Genomic DNA, 22,082 nt, shown 5'->3' with positions numbered 1-22,082 from the left:
AATTTTTTTGATTAAGTGGGTCCCACCTTTGCATGCATGGAGTGCTTAGCGTTGTCATATTTTTTTGATTAAGTGGGTCCGACCTTTGACAATGATGCTCGGGATACAAAGGAGTATTATTTGAGATACACAAAGGAGTAGTGCTTAGATATAAAGGGGTGGGTTCTATTTTTTTTGCTAATAGTGCTCAGCAAGTGCAATGATGAACTAACAAAATTGCCCTTCATTCTCCCAAATTCCAAGATTTCTTCTTCTAAACTCAAGCTCCTTGAATATATTGCAACAAAAGAGGCTTCAATGCTCTCATAATAATAAAATTCCATTTTGATTAGATGGCCATGAAAATTTTCTTCCTTGTTTGATACTTTTTACTCCCGATGTGGTATTGATTATATTGCCAACACTAGCAGCAGTAGATTGGAATCTATGGCCAATCATTCTAGCGAACTATTAAATTGCTTCTTCATTCATTCCTCTACTAACCAAGCCCTTTTCTTGATCAAAACATATCTGTGAATAATTGTAGAAGCTAGGACATTAGAATAAGAACATGTTTTCGTCGAAATCTCATGTATCGAAAAGGTCTGCAACACCTTGTCATATTGTCTGTGTTGGGCGTAAGCAGACATGATGGAATTCCTTAAAACCACAGCTCGTTAATGTATTAACACTACATGAAAATGTATTAGCACACAAAACATAAGTAACTTTTCTTCTTCATTACTAAAACCTTAGCAGTCTCCAAGCACATCTAGAGACTGCGACATTTCAAGAGGAACATTTCGTTCGAGCAAATGATTGAACAAGTAGACTATGCCAATGAGGTTGCTGAGTCTGAAGAGCCTTCTCTTGGCGGAAGGGAGAGAAGGAACTAGAAATGAAAGTCTTTAAGCCCCTTCGAAAACTAGCAAGATCAAGCTTCCACACTATGGGCCATGACGGAGGAGGCAAGGACGATTCGCAACCGTCTACTCGTGGGTTATATACCTTGAAAGATGCTGCCGCACTATTGTGAACAAGGAAGGGGCTTTGTTATCATCGACCACCATGACAAATACTCACAACCAAAACAAGTTGTACAAAAGAATATATTGGTCCAAAAAATACAAAAATGAGGATTGATTACCTCTGGGTTCCATAGATCTCCATGAATCTGACATGATGAAAAAAAATCCATAGATTTGCTCGAGGATGCTTCAGTTGTACGATTTGGGAAGACAAATCGGAGCATTCATCGTTGTTCTTTTCTTCAACCTTCGTATCTCAACCTCAATATCTTTTTTTCGTTACTATGAAATAATGTGGCTAATCTTCATAGAAGGCCACTTCACTATGACGGCCACGACTAGGTGGTATGACTATTGAAAAGAAACAAAGCGTTAGGCTCAAGGAGATCGGTAGAGGAAGCGTTGGCGATGGATCCTCCTTATCTCCCCCTTCTGTAATGGGGATGACTCATCTTTATCGTAGCTTTTTGTAAGATTTTCCCACAGACGTCAATTTGATGATGTCCTTTTTCGCTTGCTTGGGCTTCTCCTCTCCTAAAAACTACGATCACCTCCTTTAAGCTCAAGATCTGATGGCCTAAGAGGAAAAGTACATTAGGATTGGCCGACTCTACTAGTGCAACTATTTCAACGCTCAAGTTAGTTCTAAGTGGAGAAATTGAAAGCTTGTAGAGATGCAAGAGAAAGAGAAAGAGTACTGAAAAGAGAGATTTTGAGAAGTGTTGCGTTCGTGCGTGAGAAAAGAACTTTCTTTTCATTTACCTCCGTCGGTCATTACATAAGCGACGGAAAGGAATATCTATGTAGTACTTGATATTGTCGGGTCGTTAGAGGGCTAAGGGCAACAACTGTTAGATCGTACACTGACATTGTCGAGCCGTTGGGAATTTGTCGGAGGTTGAAGCTGAGTCTTTGGATTTCTCAAATCCGAATGGGAAATCGTCGGATGCATGTCGAGTGCTTGGGAGAATACATTGATTTCCCGAGTGCTGAAGCTTCACAGTTATTGTAGCACCCCGAGTACTGTAGCTACACGAGTATTGTAGCACCTTGAATATTGTAGCAATCGTGGATACTATAACAATTGCGGGTATTGTAGCATCCCGAATACGGGTGGGAAGCCTTAAGACCAAGGCCCAGTGCTTGGGAAAGGGGATGGTGGGTCGGGAAGAGAGGCCGATGCTCAGGAATAGCTCTGGGCATATCACATGTCCTTCCTTCAAGTTGGATTGAAGAGTGTAGGCGAATAAAGTCCGATTGAGTAAGGGCGACTGCTAAGCTACATCATACGTCCCGAGCCCGAATGGGATGAGTGCTCGGGGAAAGAATAGATCGCTCAAGAAATACAGATACTAGCACTACCGTAGCATCCCGAGTACCGTAGCTACACAGGTACTGTAGCATCTCAAATACTATAGCAATTGTGGATACTGTAGTAGTCATGGATATTGTATCATTCTGAATACGAGTGGGAAGTCTTAAGACGAAGGTCAAGTGCTCAAAAAAGGGGATTGACGGGTCGGGAAGAGAGGTCGACGCTCAGGAATAACTTTGTGCACCATCACATGTCTCACCTTCAAGTCAGACTGAGGAGTGTAGTTGAATAAAGTCTGATTAAGGGCAGCAGCCGAGCTACATCACATGTCTTGAGCCTGAATGGGGCGAGTGCTCGGGGAAAGAATAGGTCGCTCGGGAAATATATGTGGATGCCATCAATGATCATTAAAATTTATAATTAGACAAGTTGGACTAATGAAAATTGCAAGTGTGCCTATAGAGGGAGATCAAAGTGAACTCTTTTTAACACAATTAAGACTTAAAGACTTGGATATTTATAGTGGTATAATTTTACAAACTTCAATTGGCACTTGCAGTTGGTTAGCTTTTTGTTTTATGGTTATCAGTTTATTATTATTATTCTCACAACTAAAAAAACAAGTCAACCAAAAATTGTTTGTTTTCTTCTAATTTTTCTCCTTTCTATGCTGACCAATCAATTGAATAAACTAGACCCCCACTCTCTAATCATAGGTCTGTATATATCTCTTCTCATGCAATCGCTAATTACTATTTTATTTATTTATATCGATTGATCTATGATTGTTTAATGTTTCCAATTAATGTTGAAAATCTGCTACTTATATATTTTCCCTTTCAGATAATCTTGGAGAAGACTGCCCTGTCTTTGAAAATCTTTTCGAATTCTGTCAAATATATGCTGGTGGCACGATTGGTAATATTAATTTTCTTCAATGTATTTGTATATTTAATTTCAGTTTACTAGCTTAATTTATATTGTAGATGCTGCAAGAAGACTAAACCATCAGCTTTGTGATATTGCTATAAATTGGGCTGGTGGTTTACATCATGCGAAAAAGTCTTCTGCATCAGGCTTCTGCTATATTAATGACTTGGTCTTGGGGATCCTGGAGCTTCTTAAATATCATGCTCGAGTTCTTTATATTGATATAGATGTTCACCATGGTGACGGCGTCGAAGAAGCTTTCTATTTCACAGACAGGCAACATGTTTATTTGACTTGTCAATTCAATAGCTAGAGGATAATTTCATTGCCAATCTATTTCCTTCAATTATTTTCTAATAAAATGTTTTTTTTTGTTACATAAAGTAATTTATATAGCTTGTGTAGAGTGGACAACAAAAAGATATTAACGATGTACATTGAAAACAGGGTAATGACCGTCAGTTTCCATAAATATGGTGACATCTTCTTTCCTGGAACTGGCGATGTTAAAGTAATTATTCTTAGTTCTCTTGTTGATTTCATTGTAAAGTAGGTGTAATCTTGTCAGCTAAGTTTGTGTTTGTTGTCATTTCATGATGTCATTCATATCTTGTTGTAATTGTTTTCTTGTTTATTATTTGTTACACCTTGAGATATGAGTTTTACATCTCTCAACATGGAATAATATTTCACATAATAACTTTCTCAAAAAATGGTATATGTACTTGAGTTTAATCTGGTTTACTCTATTATAGTTGGAGGAGAAAAGGGGGATCAAATGGAGCAAACAAATGTCTTCATTCAGATGTTAGGTGGAAGGACATTAGCTTTGTTTTCGGTTATGTTGAACCTTTGTATAATGATTATGCTATTAAGAATAATTAGTTGCTTTAAACTTTCCATAACTGTTCATTCCCAAACATTTTCTATAGTGATGATATATGTAGTAAGGATCATCTTGCATTCATGGATGTTTCAGGATTTAAAAATCGATTTATCAGAGTTGTGAATGCTGAGAGTGACAAAATTGTGATGGTTATTTGAAATGTTAAAATAAGGTTGATATGTGCTGGCACTTAGGTGGGGTAAAAAAGTGTAGCCTCCCATTGATAATAAAATGAATGAAAATAGGTTGAGATGCTAAATTTAGACCTTATGTCAGAATTGGAGTATGGGGAATTGGAAGAAAACTCATTTTAAAATGGCATAGGTTTTATGCTATTATAATTGCCATAGTCTTATGTCATGCTCATTAACAGTCAAGATATAATTGTCTGTTCCAAATATTGTTGTACTATTCTGACTCTACATAGAGTTTTTTCGTATCCTCCACTGTGCTTTAATTTAGCATACATTTGTGTGTTTGATTTTGTTTCTTGTTCATTTTATGTTGATTTATGATTTATAGGATATTGAGATTATATGGATATATTGAATGAAGGATATAGGTGAAAAGGAAGGAAAATATTATGCCATTAATGTCCCACTCAAGGATGGAATAGATGATGCTAGTTTTACTCGGCTTTTTAAAACGGTAAGAAATGATCTGGCAAGTAAAGTACAGAAGGCTATATCTACAGATTTTTATCTTCCTCTTTAATGAACTAGCTTCTTGGATGGTTATATTTTGTAGATTATTTCCAAGGTTGTTGAAACATATCTGCCAGGTGTTATTGTTCTCCAATGTGGAGCTGATTCACTTGCTGGTGATCGCTTGGGCTGTTTTAACCTCTCCATTGAAGGTGTTTATCTCTTGCCTTTTAGTGTTTTAGTCATGTTGTCTTATAATGTATCTACCCTTTGTTGACATGTGAGCTAAAATATGCTTGTAGTTTCCAGGGTCTCAATATAAGTGTTCATATTGGGTTGTCTTTTGCATTGTTTGAAATAATTTTTCATACCTTGTAAAAATAAATTTCCATATTTCTGGTTTTGTTTCAGGAGGAAAGTACAAACAATTAGTTTTAAATATTATCCTGACAAGTAGTTTGTCATATTGTTTTCTATAAGTTTCTTTAATATTTTTTTACTATTCATTTAGTGATTGTTAACAGGACATTCAGAATGTGTAAGATTTGTGAAGAAATTCAATCTGCCACTGTTGGTAAGGATCTGAGCTACTTGTTTATTTCTGACTTGTTTAAGGTATCATATGCATGTCTTTTCTGAAGGTTACTGGTGGTGGAGGATACACTAAAGAAAATGTTGCTCGCTGCTGGACTGTTGAAACTGGTGTTTTGCTAGATACAGAGCTCCCAAATGGTACAATACAAAATAACTGGAAATTAATGTCTTATTTTTATTCTCCACCTGTGGGTTATCTAAGTCATGAGAATTTTTGAAGTAAAGTACTTCATGTGAAGATGTTGATCTTATATGTGAACTGGGTAGTAAAGAAATCTAACAACGTTCATGTTGTTTGCCCTTCTTTGCTCATTACTGCACATGCACTTTAACTTTATGCCGTCTACTTATTACTGTTTACTTGATACTAACTTTGCAAAATAAGAAACTGTCCATGCTAATATATATTTTTTTGGCTTGCAGAAATCCCAGATAATGATTATATTAAGTATTTTGCACCAGACTACACTTTGAAAATTCCCAATGGCAACATGGTAGGTGCTGTTAGGATAATCTTTCCTTGAATTCTAATCAATTCGCATAGGTTGTTTTTTTACCAGTAGCACACAATTAAAATTTTATTTCATTTAGTTGGACCTCAAATATTTTGTTAAAACTATTGACCAAGTACAACAGATCAGAACTGTTTATATACACATTAATTTTTAACATTTATAGATGCTGTAATTTGTACTAAAAGAAGTCCCAGGAAAATTTTCACTTATCTCTTTATTTAATGTTTTGTGACAGGAGAACTTGAATAGTAAGTCATATCTTGGCACAATCAGGTTTCAGGTTCTAGAATGTTTGCGGTCTATACAACATGCTCCTGGTGTTCAAATGCAAGAGGTTAGTTCAACTTGTGTAATTTTTGTGGCTTTTGGTATAACCATTATCTAACTGCTATTTAACTTAAATGATCATATTGTTTTCCTTATGTTAGAAATTTTATATTGTAATTAAGAATTCCACATGTCTTAGCTTATTTTGTTTTTGTTATAGAAAATAACAAAAAAATCCTTATTCCATTACAAGATACAAGGTCCTATTTATATACCGATTTTATGGGCCTATTCTAGGAAATATATTTTTTTATAACTAATACTCCCCCTCAAGTTGGAGCATAGATATTAATCATTCTCAACTTGTTACAAAGATAATTATCTCGGATCTTATTTAAAGCTTTTGTGAAGATCTCTAATTGTTCTCCAGTTTTTATATATCTTGTAGTGATCAAGCCTTGTTGAATTTTCTCACGAACAAAATGATAATTAATTTCAATGTGTTTAGTCCGCTCATGGAACACGGGATTTGATATAATGTGAATAGCAGCTTGATTGCCACACTATAGTTTTGCTGGTATTGAAATTTTGAGTCCTACTTCAGTTAACAGTTGATATATCCATATTATTTCACACACAGACTGTGTCATAACCCTATATTCTAATTCTGCACTGGATCATGACACAACCTTTTGCTTTTTACTCTTCTATGATATTAAATTTCCTCCAACAAAAATACAATAATCTGAAGTAGACCTCCTATCCATTTTAGAACCTGCCCAATCTGCATATGAAAAACATTCAATATGAATGTGCCCATGATTTTTATATACAATACCTCGTCTGGGTGCGCCCTTCAAGTAACACAAAATTTGCTCTAACACTGCCCAATGATGAACTGTTGGAGATGACATATACTGACTAATAACACTAACCGAATAAGCAATATCTGGACGAGTCAAGTTAAGATAATTCAACTTCCCAACCAACCTTCGATATCTCTCTGGATGTTCAAATAATTCTCCATCTACTGGAAGATCCACGTTCTGAGTTATCGGAGTACTACAAGGTTTTACCCATAATTTGTTATCATAATAAATCAGAAAATCTTATTCCATTAAGAGATACAAGCTCCTCTTTATATAGGAGGTTTATGGACCAAATCTAGGAGAATTATTCTAATAAATATAACCAACTTCTAATAAATATAACCAACACTCCCCCTCAAGTTGGAGCATAGATATTAATCATGCCCAACTTGTTACAAAGATAATCAACTCGGATCCCGTTCAAAGCTTTTGTGAAGATGTCCCCCAATTGTTCTCCAGTTTTTACATATCCTGTAGTAATCAAGCCTTGTTGAATTTTCTCACGAACAAAATGACAATCAATTTCAATGTGCTTAGTTCGCTCATGGAACACGGGATTCGATGCAATGTGAATAGCAGCTTGATTATCACACCATAGTTTTGCTGGTATTGAAATTTTGAGTCCTACTTCAGTTAACAATTGATATATCCACATTATTTCACACACAGACTGTGCCATAGCCCTGTATTCTGATTCTGCACTGGATCGTGACACAACCTTTTGCTTTTTACTCTTCCATGATACTAAATTTCCTCCAACAAAGATACAATAACCTGAGGTAGACCTTCTATCCATTTTGGAACCTGCCCAATCTGCATCTGAAAAACATTCAATACGAGTGTGCCCATGATTTTTATATACAATACCTCGTCCGGGTGCACCCTTCAAATAACACAAAATTTGTTCTAATGCTGCCCAATGATGAACCGTTGGAGATGACATATACTGACTAACAACACTAACCGAATATGCAATATCTGGACGAGTCAAGGTAAGATAATTCAACTTTCCAACCAACCTTCGATATCTCTCTGGATATTCAAATAATTCTCCATCTGCTGTAAGATCCACGTTCTGAGTCATTGGAGTACTACAAGGTTTTGCCCCTAACTTTCCCGTCTCAGTTAATAAGTCAAGAACATATTTCCTCTGAGATAGAAATATACCATTTTTACTCCTCATTACTTCAACACCTAAGAAATACTTTAGTACCCCTAAATCTTTTGTATGAAATTGAGTGAGAATGAAAGATTTGAGAGATGAAATTCCCATAGTATCGCTACCAGTAATCACAATATCATCCACATACACAACTAATAGAATAATACCAGCTCCTGATTGCTTGTAGAACACAGAATGATCAGACTTGCTTTTCTTCATACCAAACTTTTCAATAACCTGACTAAATTTTCCAAACCAAGCACGTGGACTTTGTTTCAAACCATACAAAGTCTTTCTAAGACGACAAACTCGCTCCATCTCCCCCTGAGCAACGAAACCAGGAGGTTGCTCCATATACACCTCCTCTTGAAGATTACCATGAAGAAAAGCATTCTTGATATCAAGTTGATGTAAAGGCCAATGATGAGTAGCAGCAAGAGAAATAAATAACCGAACAGATGTCAACTTTGCAACCGGAGAAAAAGTATCAGAATAATCCACACCATATGTTTGAGCATAACCCTTAGCAACAAGACGAGCTTTTAGTCTGGCAACTGATCCATCTGGATTGACTTTAACATTAAATATCCATTTGCATCCAATAGCTTGTTTTCCTGGAGGTAAATCAACCAAGTCCCATGTATCATTCTCATCCAAGGCTTTCATTTCCTCTATCATTGCATCTCTCCAACCATCATGAGATAAGGCCTCACGGACAGTTTTAGGAATAGAAATAGAGTCAAGTGAAGCAATAAAAGAACAGGAGGAGGATGACAAGCCATTATTAGACACAAACGAAGAGATAGGATAAGTACACTGACGTTTACCTTTTCGTAATGCAATAGGAAGATCATCATTCGAAATTGGATCTGATGATGAAGTAGTTGGTGCAGGACATGAATCAGGAGGTCGACGCCTGGAGTATATTTCAATAATAGGAGGCTTGACAAAAGTCGGTTCTGAGACAGGTGTAGAGGATGTAACCGAATATACCAATAAATCATCATCTTCCTTTTGAGAAGTCGGGATATGTGAGGATGAGAAATAAGGTGTATCTTCCATAAAAGTAACATCGATTGAAACAAGATATTTATTAATACTAGGACAATAACACCTATAACCCTTTTGAAGACGAGGATAACCAAGGAAAATACATTTCAAAGATTTGGGATCTAATTTAGTGACTTGTGGACGGACATCCCGAACAAAACAAGTGCTACCAAATATCCTAGGATTAACAGGAAATAATGACTTGTTAGGAAATAAAATTTTATAAGGAATCTCACCATGAAGAACAGAGGATGGCATACGGTTAATGAGAAAACATGCAGTAGAAACCGCGTCTGCCCAAAAAGACTTGGGAACATTCATTTGAAATAAAAGAGCTCGTGCTGTTTCAAGAAGATGTCTATTCTTACGTTCAGCCACACCATTCTGGGATGGAGTATCAACACAAGAGGTTTCATGAAGTATACCATTCTGACTCATATAAGATTGAAATAGATTGGACGTATATTCTTTGGCATTGTCACTTCGTAAAGTACGGATGGACATATTGAACTGAGTTTTGATTTCCGCACAAAAAGCACAAAATAGAGAAAATAACTCAGAACGATTTTTCATCAAGTATAACCAAGTTACACGAGAATAATCATCCACAAAAGTGACAAAATACCTAAAACCAGGTTTAGACAGAATAGGACAAGGACCCCAAATATCAGAATGAACTAACTCAAAAGGACTACTAGCACGTTTATTTATTCTTGGACTTGAACTAAGACGATGATGCTTTGCAAACTGACATGACTCACAATTTAATGAAGATATGCTATTATATTGTGGACAGAGTTTCTTGAGCAATGGAAGAGATGGATGTCCTAACCTACAATGAGCCTCAAAAGGAGAATTTTCACCTGAACAAACGAGAGATCTTGGGGTAGGTATATCAAGAATATAAAGACCTCCATTTTCATGTCCTTTACCAATAGTCTTCTTCGTCAAAAGATCCTGAACTAAACAATGATCGGGAAAAAATGTGATGCAACAGTTAAGATTGCGAGTTAATTGACTAACAGAGAGCAAATTAAATGATAAATTAGGTAAATGTAAGACAGAGGATAAGGAAAGCAAAGGAGTGGGATTGACAGTGCCAGACCCACGAACGCAAGATGAAGACCCATCAGCTAAGGTAACAATAGGAGTGTTGGATTTATGTGTGAAAGTAGAAAAGAGACTAGAATTACCTGTCATATGATCCGTGGCGCCAGAATCAATGACCCATTTAGAGGATGAGGAAACAAGGCACGTATTGTGGTTACCTGAATCAGCAATAGCAGTGATAGAGGAAGATGAAGACTTAAATGATTTCTGATATTGAGAGAACTTGGCAAATTCTTCTGTAGAGACAAGCATCGGTTTATCAGAGGTATCATTAGCGGATACAATATGAGCCCGATGTTTTTGTTGATTTTTATACTGAAGCCTACTGCTGTGAGAGAAAAGGAACTGGCAGCATGAATACATTAGTATACTTGTATATAGGCCCAACCTGTGGCGGCTCAAGAAGTGCCTGCAGATTGCATTGACCAAGCTGCAGGTCTGGGTTAACCGAAACCAGGGGATAGATTGACCAAGCTGCAGATCTGGGTTAACCGAAACCAGGGGATAGACACCAGCTATGCCCTAGCTACTATAATCAGCTTAGGGTCAAGCCGCCACCAAATCTCAGATCTGGGTCAGCCCCTTTTCTTCCCCTTGCGGCTGCAACACTTCGGCGAAGCAGAGAGCAACGGCGCCAGAATACAAAGGAGAAGAAAGAACGGCGGTCGACGGTAGACGGTGGAGGAGGAAGAGGGCTACTCCGACGTCGGCCGGTGTAGTTGGCGAAGGGTCGCAGCTAAGGCGTGGAGGCGGTGGGTCGCGACAGCCGAGCGGTAGTCGGGCAGAGGAGGGCGGCGCGGCGCTAGGGCGGCGCGGCGCTAGTCACGCCGAAGCGACTCGGTGATCGACGGCGTGAGAGAAGCAGTTGGCGAAGAAGGGATAGTTCGGCTGGCTTCACTCGCGCGAAGGGAGATCGTCTTCTGCGCGAAGGAAGGATCTTGGAGGCGTCTGCTCGCGATGCGCGAAGGTGCGCGATCGCGAGGTGGAGAAAACGACGCCGAAAAATAAAATCCCGAATTAGGGTTGCTCTGATACCATGTTATCATAATAAATCAGAAAATCTTATTTCATTAAGAGATACAAGCTCCTCTTTATATAGGAGGTTTATGGACCAAATCTAGGAGAATTATTCTAATAAATATAACCAACTTCTAATAAATATAACCAACAATCCTGAAATAAACAATGATCGGGAAAGAATGAGATACAACAGTGCAAGATGAAGACCCATCAGCTAAGGTAATAATAGGAGTGTTAGATTTGTGCGTGAAAGTAGAAAAGAGATTAGAATTACCTGTCATATGATCCGTGACACCAAAATCAATGACCCACTTAGAGGATGAGGTAACAAAACATGTTTTGTGGTTACCTAAATCAGCAATAGCAGTGACAGAGGAAGATGAAGAATTAAGTGATTCCTGATATTGAGAAAACTTGACAAATTCATCTGTAAAGATAAGCACCGATTTATCAAAGGGATCTTTAGTGGATGCAATATAAGCAAAATGTTTTTGTTAATTTTTGTACTGAAGCTTTCTGCACTCAAACTTTGTATGACCTGACTTACGACAATAGTTATATATAATACCACTCGAATTTGATATCTGAGTTTCAAAATCTTGTAAGTCTCTTCCTTTGTTTCTATTATGAATAGTTGATTTTTTGACACATAATTATTATTGCGACTCACCAAAGCACCACTAGGTGGAACAGGTGTGATATTTTCTGTACGGAGAATGCGGCTAAACACTTCTTGTAACGAGGAGACGTCAGAACTAAATAGAATTTGTGATTTAGCAGATTTAAAGTCAGGTGATAAGCCAACAAGGAAGCTCATGATAGCTATGTGCTCCCGTTGGCGTTGTTGAACCTTCACATCAGGACTAAAGGGTAGCAACATATTAAGCTCTTCATAAGTCTTTTTGAAAGCTATAAAATAATTAATCAGAGGTTGATCTCGTTTTTTCACACGGTAAAAAGCTTTGCAAACCTCATACATACGGGTGAGATTTCCTTTCCCAGAGTACAAAAAGTCTAGATAATCCATCAATTCTTTAACGAATTCACAATGATTAATTAAACCAATTACTTCATTATCAATACAATTCCGAATCTGAAGGAATAAGCTATCATCTTCTCTAAGTCATGTTTGTTTTGAATCATCTTACGGTGGGTCATCAGTTAAATGTCCATTTTTGTCAATACTTCGTAGATAAAGACAGACAGTTTTACTCCAATCCAAATAGTTTGAATCATTTAACTTATAATCCGTAATTTTAGACACCACAGGTACCATATCCATCACGATAGAAGGTTTATTTTCAGCTATAAGATTTTATTCACAAAAAAAGCCAAATAACTTTGATTTTTACTGAAGGAAGTCCAAAGATACGCAGCTCTCAAAGACCGAACAGAAAGAGATTTACCTTACTGTTGTGAGACGAAGAAGAATTCCAAATTCGAAGAAGAATTCCAAAGAAAAACCTACTGTTGTGAGACGAAGCGTCTTTTGAAGAGAGGTCGGGTCATGGAGGCGGTGTTCCAATTGAAACCGACGATGGAAGATTTGATGATAGTAGAGGACCGTGGCCGAGTTCTTCCACCTCCCTTGCCTCGATGGAGTAATCCTCCTGCGTCAAAGCTATAGCTTTTCTCTGGCAGCGCCGGGATGAAGTCGATCAGGAGGGTTTTGGCGTCTCCCTTCTCTCGCGATTCACACGCGGGCTGGTGACGCTCGGCGCTCTTAGGTTCTCACACACGGGAGGAAGGAAGAGCCGATGGCGGTGCCGCGCTGCAGAAGAAGACTGCACATCCCCCCGATCGTGATTTAGGGTTCTTCTCTCCTTTAATCGTGATCTCTTCTCTGGTAATTACGCACGTCGGCGACGCAAAAACGAAGACCAAAACCGGTGATAGGCAGCGGTAGCTCCGACCTTCTCTCGCGGGCGAGGAAGGCACCGCGATTAGGGGGAAGCACGCGCGATCGGGAACTACCGCGCTCTTCTCCTTGCGGTCGGGAAGCTAGGCCGGCGGTGGCGAATGGAGAAGAGAGGGAGGAGGCGAACGACTCTAGTTTCTCTTGCGAGGAGGCGCGATGAACTGAGGAAGAGAATGGCGCCGAAAAACTAACCCTAATTTCTTTGCTCTGATACCATGTTATAGAAAATAACAAAAGAATCCTTATTCCATTACAAGATACAAGACCATATTTATATACCAATTTTAGGGGCCTATTCTAGGAAATATATTTTTTTATAGCTAATAGTTTTTATGATGTATCACATTTTAAGATGTTAAACACCCATTTTCTGTACGCTTATATGGTGTTAAACCATTTGGCATATTGACTGAAACTTAGATATCAAAGGGGAACACTGTATTTGACAACATGGAGACTGAGAGTACAAATAAGGTTTCAAATTGCCTGCTATTCCCACTTTTTGCATCCGTTATTAGTGCAATGTTGGGATAAGGATATAAATTCATTGATGTTGGAGGCCTGTTTGCCAAATCAACTTGGCATGAATATGATACATGTTGAAGTTATTCTTCAAATTTATTGTTGGCTTGTCTCGTACTTAGACTAGTAACAATTTCTGGGCAACATGGATCAGTTCATTTAATCACTTATTTGAGGTTTTTAGATTTGGAATAATGGGAACTTTCTAACATTTTCCATCTCGGATTCTGTCTTTTGGTTAGGATATTATTTATTATTTTGAATTTATTTACCCCTATTGTCATTTTCTGTTTCTTTTCAGTTAATTCATCAGGAAGATAATAGAGTGCTGCATAAGCACGCAGATCTTAAATGAGAAATTGTTAGTCTCTGAGTTAATGATGCCATAACCATCAGTTTGTACATGACCATTAATTATGCAAAACTTTTCACAGGCCTAATGCTAAGTGCTTGTGTGGCTCCTGTTGCAGCCTTCGCTTCCTAGGTACTTAAGATTCTCCAAGACAGTCTTTCTAGTCTAAGCAGACTGGACCGTCATTGGCACCCAGCAAAAATTGTTTGGCCAAGTGGCCTATTAATGGCTTACAACAATTTACAAGTAAGCAAACTGTTACAATCGAATGTCAGGTGCTACAATCGCATGTTAGAAATTGCCCCACATCTGGCACTTTGTTTATTGTTGTAAAATATTGTAAGCTGTTGGGCCATTTGGCCAAACAATTTTTGCTGTGTCAATGAGGGTCCAGTCTAAGCCACCACTTAGGAAAGTCTTTTTTAAAGAAGCTAAGTCCCTAACAAGCGCAAGGCCTGTGTCTTCACAAGTTCTCACACATTTCATTTTGTCTTTTATCTTTTAAGTGTATCACCATACTGAATAAGAATGCAAACAGGGACTAGTCATCAGCTTTTTCCTAAACAATTAATGAGTAATTATCCAGATGGGGCTCTTAACATTGGGCTATGCTTAAATCGGGTCCCTATGTTCAAAAATATCCAGATCAGGTCTCTCTTATTTCTGGACCAAATTACCACTTGCTTTTTCATCAAACAGCTTAATTTCTTTGAATCAAGTATTTTGGCTAAAAATCTTGAATGGTTGAAAAATAATTGGCAGAAAAATTTTAAAAAATAGGAATCAAATGTTCATTTAATTTTATATTTTTCTAAAAAGACAATGAGTTAATTTCAATGGATAAATTTGTTTACCAAATTTCAATTAGCTAAGTGAATTTTTGGCTTTATTCATATTTAATCCTTTGGAATCTGTTCGAGCAGAAATATTAATGAATACAATTCATTTTGCAGATTCCCCCAGATTTTTATATCCCTGATATCGATGAAGATGAGCAAAATCCTGATGAAAGAGTAAACCGTAAGTGCTGCTTAAATAAGATTAGCTGTTGACTTGACGTTTGCAATGCCACATCAATGATGTTGGTGTTGTGTTTTGTATCCATTCATGTTGGTGTTGTGTTTTGAATCCATTCATTGATCTAGCTAAGCTACAAATTTTTCTTATTCTGCTGATGTTATTATTTACACGCACTCTTTCCCCTCATTAGCGTAATTTTATGTTAATCATCACTGGGTAATGCTGAAATTGCTCTAGTTTTAACTATTATTGTTATTCTACCAAGGAATGTCCGAGGTCTTTTGCATCTTATAGGTTTTATTGTCTGTTAAATACATGACCACCTCAAGTACATCCTACTTCACCAAAGTGATATTCTTTAGTTCAAAAAGTTTTTGATGTGAAATCCCATCTTTTACACTACATGAATACACTTTCATTGTCAAAGTTCTCTGACAATACTTGCTTATTAAACTGACATTACTTTGAAATTTAACGCAGAGCATGCACAGGATAAGCAAATTCAGCGAGATGATGAATATTATGATGGCGACAATGATAATGATCATAACATGGACGATGGCCTTTGAATGTCTTTGTGGTCCTTCCATCATGTTGTATAATAGCATGTCCTTTTCAATTTAGAAACAGGTGTTTTTTCTACATTTTAGGTGGTCAGTTTAATTGATATTTGTAATTACTCGGCGGTTGGCAATTTTCTGAAGTGTGCCTCGTGGCTTCTTGTATTATTTGTGACGTAGACATTCTGTCATAACAGACTGACAGACATCTAAACTTGTGAGCAATTATTTCGATCACAGTATTGGCGCAATTGTAGTCCCTGCTCTGGTCTCCAGACAATCGTTTTTGTGAGCTCTGACAGGCAGACATGGCAAAGAAAGCCTTTCTCCGCCACCCTTTTGGGGTTGCTGATCTAATCATGAAATTCAGCTTCCTGTGAAGGAAGTTAGGATGCTGCAGGGCATGCAGTTAGTCGTCTAGTTTTGAAGCATCACTGTTATGCGTACTTGGAAGGCTGTGTTAACTTTTTGTTCTGAAAGGGCATATTGTAACATTTCTATGTAGCTATGTTGCGAAGCTCGAAAGAGAATTTAAAAGATACTATCGCTTTGACAGTAATTGTTTAGACAGAAGTTTGAGGAACAAATTGGTAGTAACACTAGTGTAGCTGAGATAATTCTGTTCTAATCTTCATGAACTATTTGGTAAGCCAATATCTCTCCCAACTTGTATATTCCCTAGCTGCTTTAATTTCTTCTGTGGAGCATTTCAAATGGGCACCCTTTTGTGATCCATAGCTTACACTCTTGATAATAAAAAAATGAAATCTGTCATTCCGATAACTCATCCAGAATGGCTTTATATTTTTTAAAGAGAGATAAATCATTGGAGGTTTTATTTAGTAATAGTAGTGTCTGTAGGGGTGAGACGATCAACAGAGTATTCATCTATGTCAGTTTGTGGGGCAAGTAATATAGTTTCGATACAGTTAAAAGAGGAAGGCGAGTTCTTGTTTTTCCGCAATAAAAAGATTTCACTGGCGTCATATGGGTCCGAGTGATTTACTTAAAAAATTTTCATCTTGAAAGTTTCAGCATTTTATCATGCACTTTAAGATGTAGAGTATTTTAACTGTGCGTTATAATGTTGCATTTATTAAAGGATGTGTTTTATCATCCAGAAGCTGCTCGAACACCTCACATGCAACAAGGATGTGTTTTATCATCCAGAAGCTGCTCGAACACCTCACATGCATGTTGCTTGAACTGTTAAATCTCTCTCTCTCTCTCTCTCTCTCTCTCTCTCTCTCTCTCTCTCTCTCTCTCTCTCTCTCTCTCTCTCTCTCTCTCTCTCTCAAACCACGTGAAAGAAGTCGAGGTGTTGAAAGTCAAATTGTTACAGAAAAATCGTACCACCCACTACTCTTCTCGTTTCGCCCATAATCAAAATTTCTTTACTATATTCTTTCTTTGTAGAATGCACCTATATGGCTCCATCCTGAGTTATCGAGTTAATCTGAGTTGGTCTGAGCTAATCTAAAATTTGACTTGTCGAGTGATTGAGTTACTGAGTTAATAGGATTGAGTCCCATAGTTTGATCGAGTTCTATTATTCGAGTTTAATTGACCACAAGCAAACATGACGATTGATCTCCACTTTCCCATGATTTCTTCTCCCCCTTCCCATGATCTCCATTGGTATCTGCCCCTCTCATACGAATAAAAGGTCAGGTATATACTCTTGGTAAGGGGGTTCTCTGTAAGACTTTCTCTCTTTCTTTACCTTTTCTCTTTTCATTCCACTACGGAGGCACCATGATTTCATGTCTCCATGCTACAGAAATGATTGGCGAGGTGACATACCGTCTAATATTACTGTTGACACTTATTGGTATTCATAACATATTTCATATCTCCATACTACGAAATTACGTGCCTCATCCTACTCATATTCTAAAGGAAGTACCTATTCCTCTTTAGGCAGATGCATCTTATGAGGAAATTCTAATGCGAATCCTTGGTCATAAGGAGCGGCAGTTGCGGAATAAAATATTTGACTTGTAAAAGACTGGTGACAGCACCATACAGATGAAGAGGCTACTTGGAAGCTGGAGGATACTATCCGGGCTCGATATCCTTATCTATTTACTTGAGATATAATTCTGATTACTATGGTATTTCTGCACTATAGTATGAAGATAGAAAATTTAGAGACTAAATTTTTATTAATGAGGGAGAATGTAAGATATGAGAAAATATTTTGTTAGTGGGAAGAATGGAACTCATCTTGCGAAGACGAAATGAACAAAACTAGTTTGGATCAAATCGGAGTTCGTATGGTTAGTGAACAACCAAGTGAACCAAAATAAACCCGATTCGCTACAATACGAATTTGAACCAAACTCGATCTGAGCCCAAATCCTAGTCGGTTTGGTCCGATTGATTCATTTTCTTTTATCTAGTTAACGCCTACGTCGACCCAAGCCATCGACCGTCGCTTCTCATGCGTGATCACGTGATCTTCTCCACTGACTATCGCTCCCCGATTTTCTAACGAGAAGATCGCGATCCACACGATCAGCGCCAGCGGAAATCTCTGGCCGAGTATGGTGTTAGTGTCAGCCCTTAGTGCCAATTCGGATTGAGTGAGACTCGAGTTGGATTCAAGTCAAATCGAATCCATTAAGAGGGTTATATGATCATCATGCATGAGATTAATAGGGTATTAATTCCCTCATCATTAAGAGGGTTGCATGAGCATCATTAAGAGGGTTGCATGATCATCATGCATGACATGCATGGGATTATTAAAGGTATTAATTCTATGGAATCCCAAGAGCAAAAAAATCCTTCATATTCCATGGTTGGATATAAAAAGGGATGAGAGGCTTTTAAGAGAAGGACTATTAGTCTTCTTCCTCTTCTCTTCTACCTTGGCCGAACCTAGTATTGTGGCTAGCACCACGATCTGGTTCCTTTCCATCTCAGTATTCGTGTGGATACCGTGGAGGCGCGAACACACTGATCGCGCTGAGATCCAACAACCTTTGAAGGCAAGAGTTACTGTCGGGATTGCGAAGGGCTCGCATCGAAGGTAATCTCGATTCCAATAAATAGAATCGATAAAATGAATATAGTTTTCGTATGGATCAAACTAAGTCGGGCTGTCTGTCGGACAGACTTAATCAGGCAAACTAAGTCAGGCAGTCTATTAGACAGACCTAGCCGGGCAAACTAAGTCGGGCAGTCTGTCGGACGGACTTAGTCGGACAAACTAAGTCGGACAGTTTGTCGAACAGACTTAGCCAAGTAAACTTAATCGGGCAGATGTTCTTTGCCCTGAGCAGACTTAGCCGAGTAAACTAAGTCGGGCACTCTACCGAGCAGACTTAGCCCTCTTTCTGAGTATACCCCTTCGCAACAAGCCTAGCTTTGAAGGTTTCCACCTTCCCGTCTATTCCTCTTTTCCTTTTGAAGATCCATTTGCACCCAATGGCTTTTACACCATCTGGTGGTTCGACAAGCTTCCAGACTTGGTTAGAATCCATAGATTCTATCTCTGAATTCATCGCACTTTGCCAAGATACTGCATCTACATCTTGGAGTGCTTCATCGTATGTCAAGGGATCAGGTTCATGTTCACCAGGGACCAAGTCCGAAGACTCACCCAAAAACATGAATCTGTCGGGTTGCCTAGTAACCCTCCCACTACGACGAGGCTCTACTTGTGACTGTGTATTCCTAGTGACACGCGGTGCAGTTACCTGTGGTATCTCATCTTGTACTTGTGGTACTAAGGTAGGGGACTCCTCTCTCACTTCCTCAAGAACTATCTTACTTGTGGGCTTGTGGTTCATGACATAGTCTTCTTCTAAAAATCGGGCATTGGTGCTAACAATGACCTTCTGATCTTTAGGACTATAAAATAAACCACCTTTCGTTCCCTTAGGATAACCCACAAACAGACGCACTTCTGTACGTGACTCCAACTTATCAGCATCTCCTTTCAGCACATGTGCTGGACTACCCCAAATCCGAATGTGTCTTAGACTAGGCTTACGCCCAGTCCACAATTCTATGGGAGTAGAGGCTACTGACTTAGAAGGGACCATATTCAGAATATAAGCGGCTGTTTCCAGAGCATATCCCCAGAACGAACTTGGCAACTCTGAATAAACTCATCATCGACCTAACCATTTCCATAAGAGTCCTATTCCTTCGCTCCGCCACACCGTTCTGTTGGGGTGTACCAGGTGCGGACAATTGGGATTGAATCCCAACCTCTGACAAGTAGTCCCTAAACTCTCCTAAGAGGTATTCTCCACCACGATCAGACCGTAGTGTCTTGATACTTTTACCAAGATGTTTCTCCACATCAGCCTTGTATTCTTTGAACTTATCAAAGCACTCAAACTTGCGGCGCATCAGGAAACCGTTCTGTTGATCTCGCCTGTACAAAAATTTTGCACAAGCACGAAACTTTTCCAAGCGGCCACACGGATCGCTGACTTCTTGTGTTTGTTTTCAGGTTCCATGAAAATGTAAAAATTACTAATTAAATTGCAGCGGAAGTTAATTCTAATTAGTACCTTTCACCTTAGAATTGTGTGGATGAAGTTTGTGTTGGTGCAATCCTTGCCCCAAGTACATTGAGTTTCAATATTTGGCTAAACCGTGTTTAAAGTTAGGCAATTATTGTGATCTAACATGTGTGATGCAAGTTTGCAGGAAAGTCCAAGCGTAGTCTTGGCAAAGAAAAGTCCAAGTGGGTAGTCTTGGCAAAGGAAAGTCCAAGCGTGGTCTTGGCAAGGAAAAGTCCAAGTGGGTAGTCTTGGCAAAGAAAAGTCCAAGTGGGTAGTCTTGGCAAAGAAATGTCCAAGTGGGTAGTCTTGGCAAGAAAAAGTCCAAGGTTGGTCTTGGAAAAGACTTGACATGACGAAGCTGATGGAAACATCTCAAGCTAGTGCAAGGATGATGGAGCATCCAAGGAGGCATGAGGCTATAGGAGGTGTTTGAAGGCCGAGGTCTAGGTCCAGAGAAGCTGAAATGAAATTTTTCAGCTTCACCAGTCGACTGGCCCTGCCAGCAGTCGACTGCTCATAAATCAGACGCACACAGAAAAATCAGTCGAGCCAGAGGAAGACAGGAGTTGACTGGTCAGTCGACTGGTGTAATGTGCCAGTCGACTGGTCTTGGATCAGTCGACTAATATTTGAACGTTGCAGAAATTGGCAAGCATTTAATGCACTTTAATGCGAGATTTTGTTGCCGATTGAAGGCATCAGTCGACTGGCCCTGCCAGCAGTCGACTGATGTTGAAGAAATATAAAAGAAGCCTGCACGAGATTAACTCAAGAATTCTGCCATTCTTTTATTGCTTTGTGCTTCTTTTGAGAACGTTTTTGTTCTCTAATCTTTGCTTTCTTCCTCTCCTCTAAAACAGTATTTTCATATTATTCTTGAGGAGATCGAAAGAGTTGTAAAGGTTTCTCCGCCTTTGAGGTTTTCGAGAAGGAGAAGATTCATAGTGCATCGGGTGTGTGTGTGCGTGTGGATCCTTGGATTAGTCACCTCTGCGGAGGTGGATACCAAGTAAATCGAACGGGTTAGCGATCTTGCTTTTCTTCATTATTATTCTTGCTTCCGCTGACGTTTGTGCAGGAGAAAAGTCGAAAATCGCTATTCACCCCCCTCTGGCGAACGCACCGATCCCAACAGTTTGTACCCGAAGACCTCTTGATCTTCTGTTGTATCCCTCTAGCTTTATTGGACGTCGTGTGGGCGACGATCTTCCAAGAATAAATCCACCCAAGCTTTCTCTTTTCTTCCTTTCCTTTTTCCCTTTCCTTCATTTCTTCTTCTCTTCTTCTTAGCCACCGGCCCTAGCTCAAGTAGATGAAGGTGGCGCCGGCCCTAGCTCAAGGAGGAAGAAGATGTGGCCGGCCCTATCCCTAAAGGAAGCAAGGAGGTGGTGGCCGGCCTTAGCAAGGAGGAGAAGAAGGGGAGGAGGTGGCCGACTCTATAAAACCAAGGAAGAGAGGTGATGTTATGTCTAACCCTTTACCTCTTGTATTCCCCCACTTTTATAGCCAAGCCTACTCAGAAAAATTTTAATAATTTTCCAACAGTTTTCTTAAATAGATTTTGATAGAATAAATCTAATAAAATCTTTAAGAATATTTGTTAGAAATAATCTGACTAATTTATCTTATCCAGATTCCAGATTTAAAATTAAAATCTCTTGATAAAGATTTTGTCAGATTCTGACAAACTTATCTTATCCAGATTCCAGATTTAAAATTAAAATCTATTGATAAGATTTTGTCAGATTCTGACAAACTTATCTTATCCAGATTCCAAATTTAAAATTAAAATCTCTTGATAAGATATTGTCAGATTCT

General features: G+C 38.6%; 1 protein-coding gene across 2 annotated transcripts; it reads left to right on the top strand.

Moving 5' to 3' along the window:
• Positions 1 to 3,384: 3,384 nt before the first annotated feature.
• On the top strand, positions 3,385 to 15,955 carry LOC141845084 (histone deacetylase 17-like). Of its 2 annotated transcripts, XM_074733124.1 has the most exons (10): positions 3,385 to 3,528; positions 3,700 to 3,763; positions 4,694 to 4,786; positions 4,886 to 4,994; positions 5,307 to 5,356; positions 5,424 to 5,514; positions 5,800 to 5,870; positions 6,127 to 6,225; positions 15,115 to 15,181; positions 15,662 to 15,955. In XM_074733124.1, exons 2-10 carry the CDS (start codon positions 3,704 to 3,706, stop codon positions 15,748 to 15,750), a joined length of 729 nt encoding a protein of 242 aa, XP_074589225.1. In that variant the 5' UTR covers positions 3,385 to 3,528; positions 3,700 to 3,703; the 3' UTR covers positions 15,751 to 15,955. The 2 variants fall into 2 exon arrangements, with proteins under 2 accessions (XP_074589225.1, XP_074589226.1); XM_074733125.1 differs by lacking the exon at positions 3,385 to 3,528 and having other exon boundaries at positions 3,716 to 3,763; positions 4,661 to 4,786.
• Positions 15,956 to 22,082: the final 6,127 nt, after the last annotated feature.

Source organism: Curcuma longa, chromosome 14, assembly GCF_044706935.1.
Source record: "Curcuma longa cultivar G26 ecotype Majalengka, Jawa Barat chromosome 14, ITB_CL_G26_1.1, whole genome shotgun sequence".
In the NCBI taxonomy this organism is placed as follows: domain Eukaryota; kingdom Viridiplantae; phylum Streptophyta; class Magnoliopsida; order Zingiberales; family Zingiberaceae; genus Curcuma; species Curcuma longa.
This window is presented reverse-complemented; position numbering and strand designations above follow the sequence as displayed.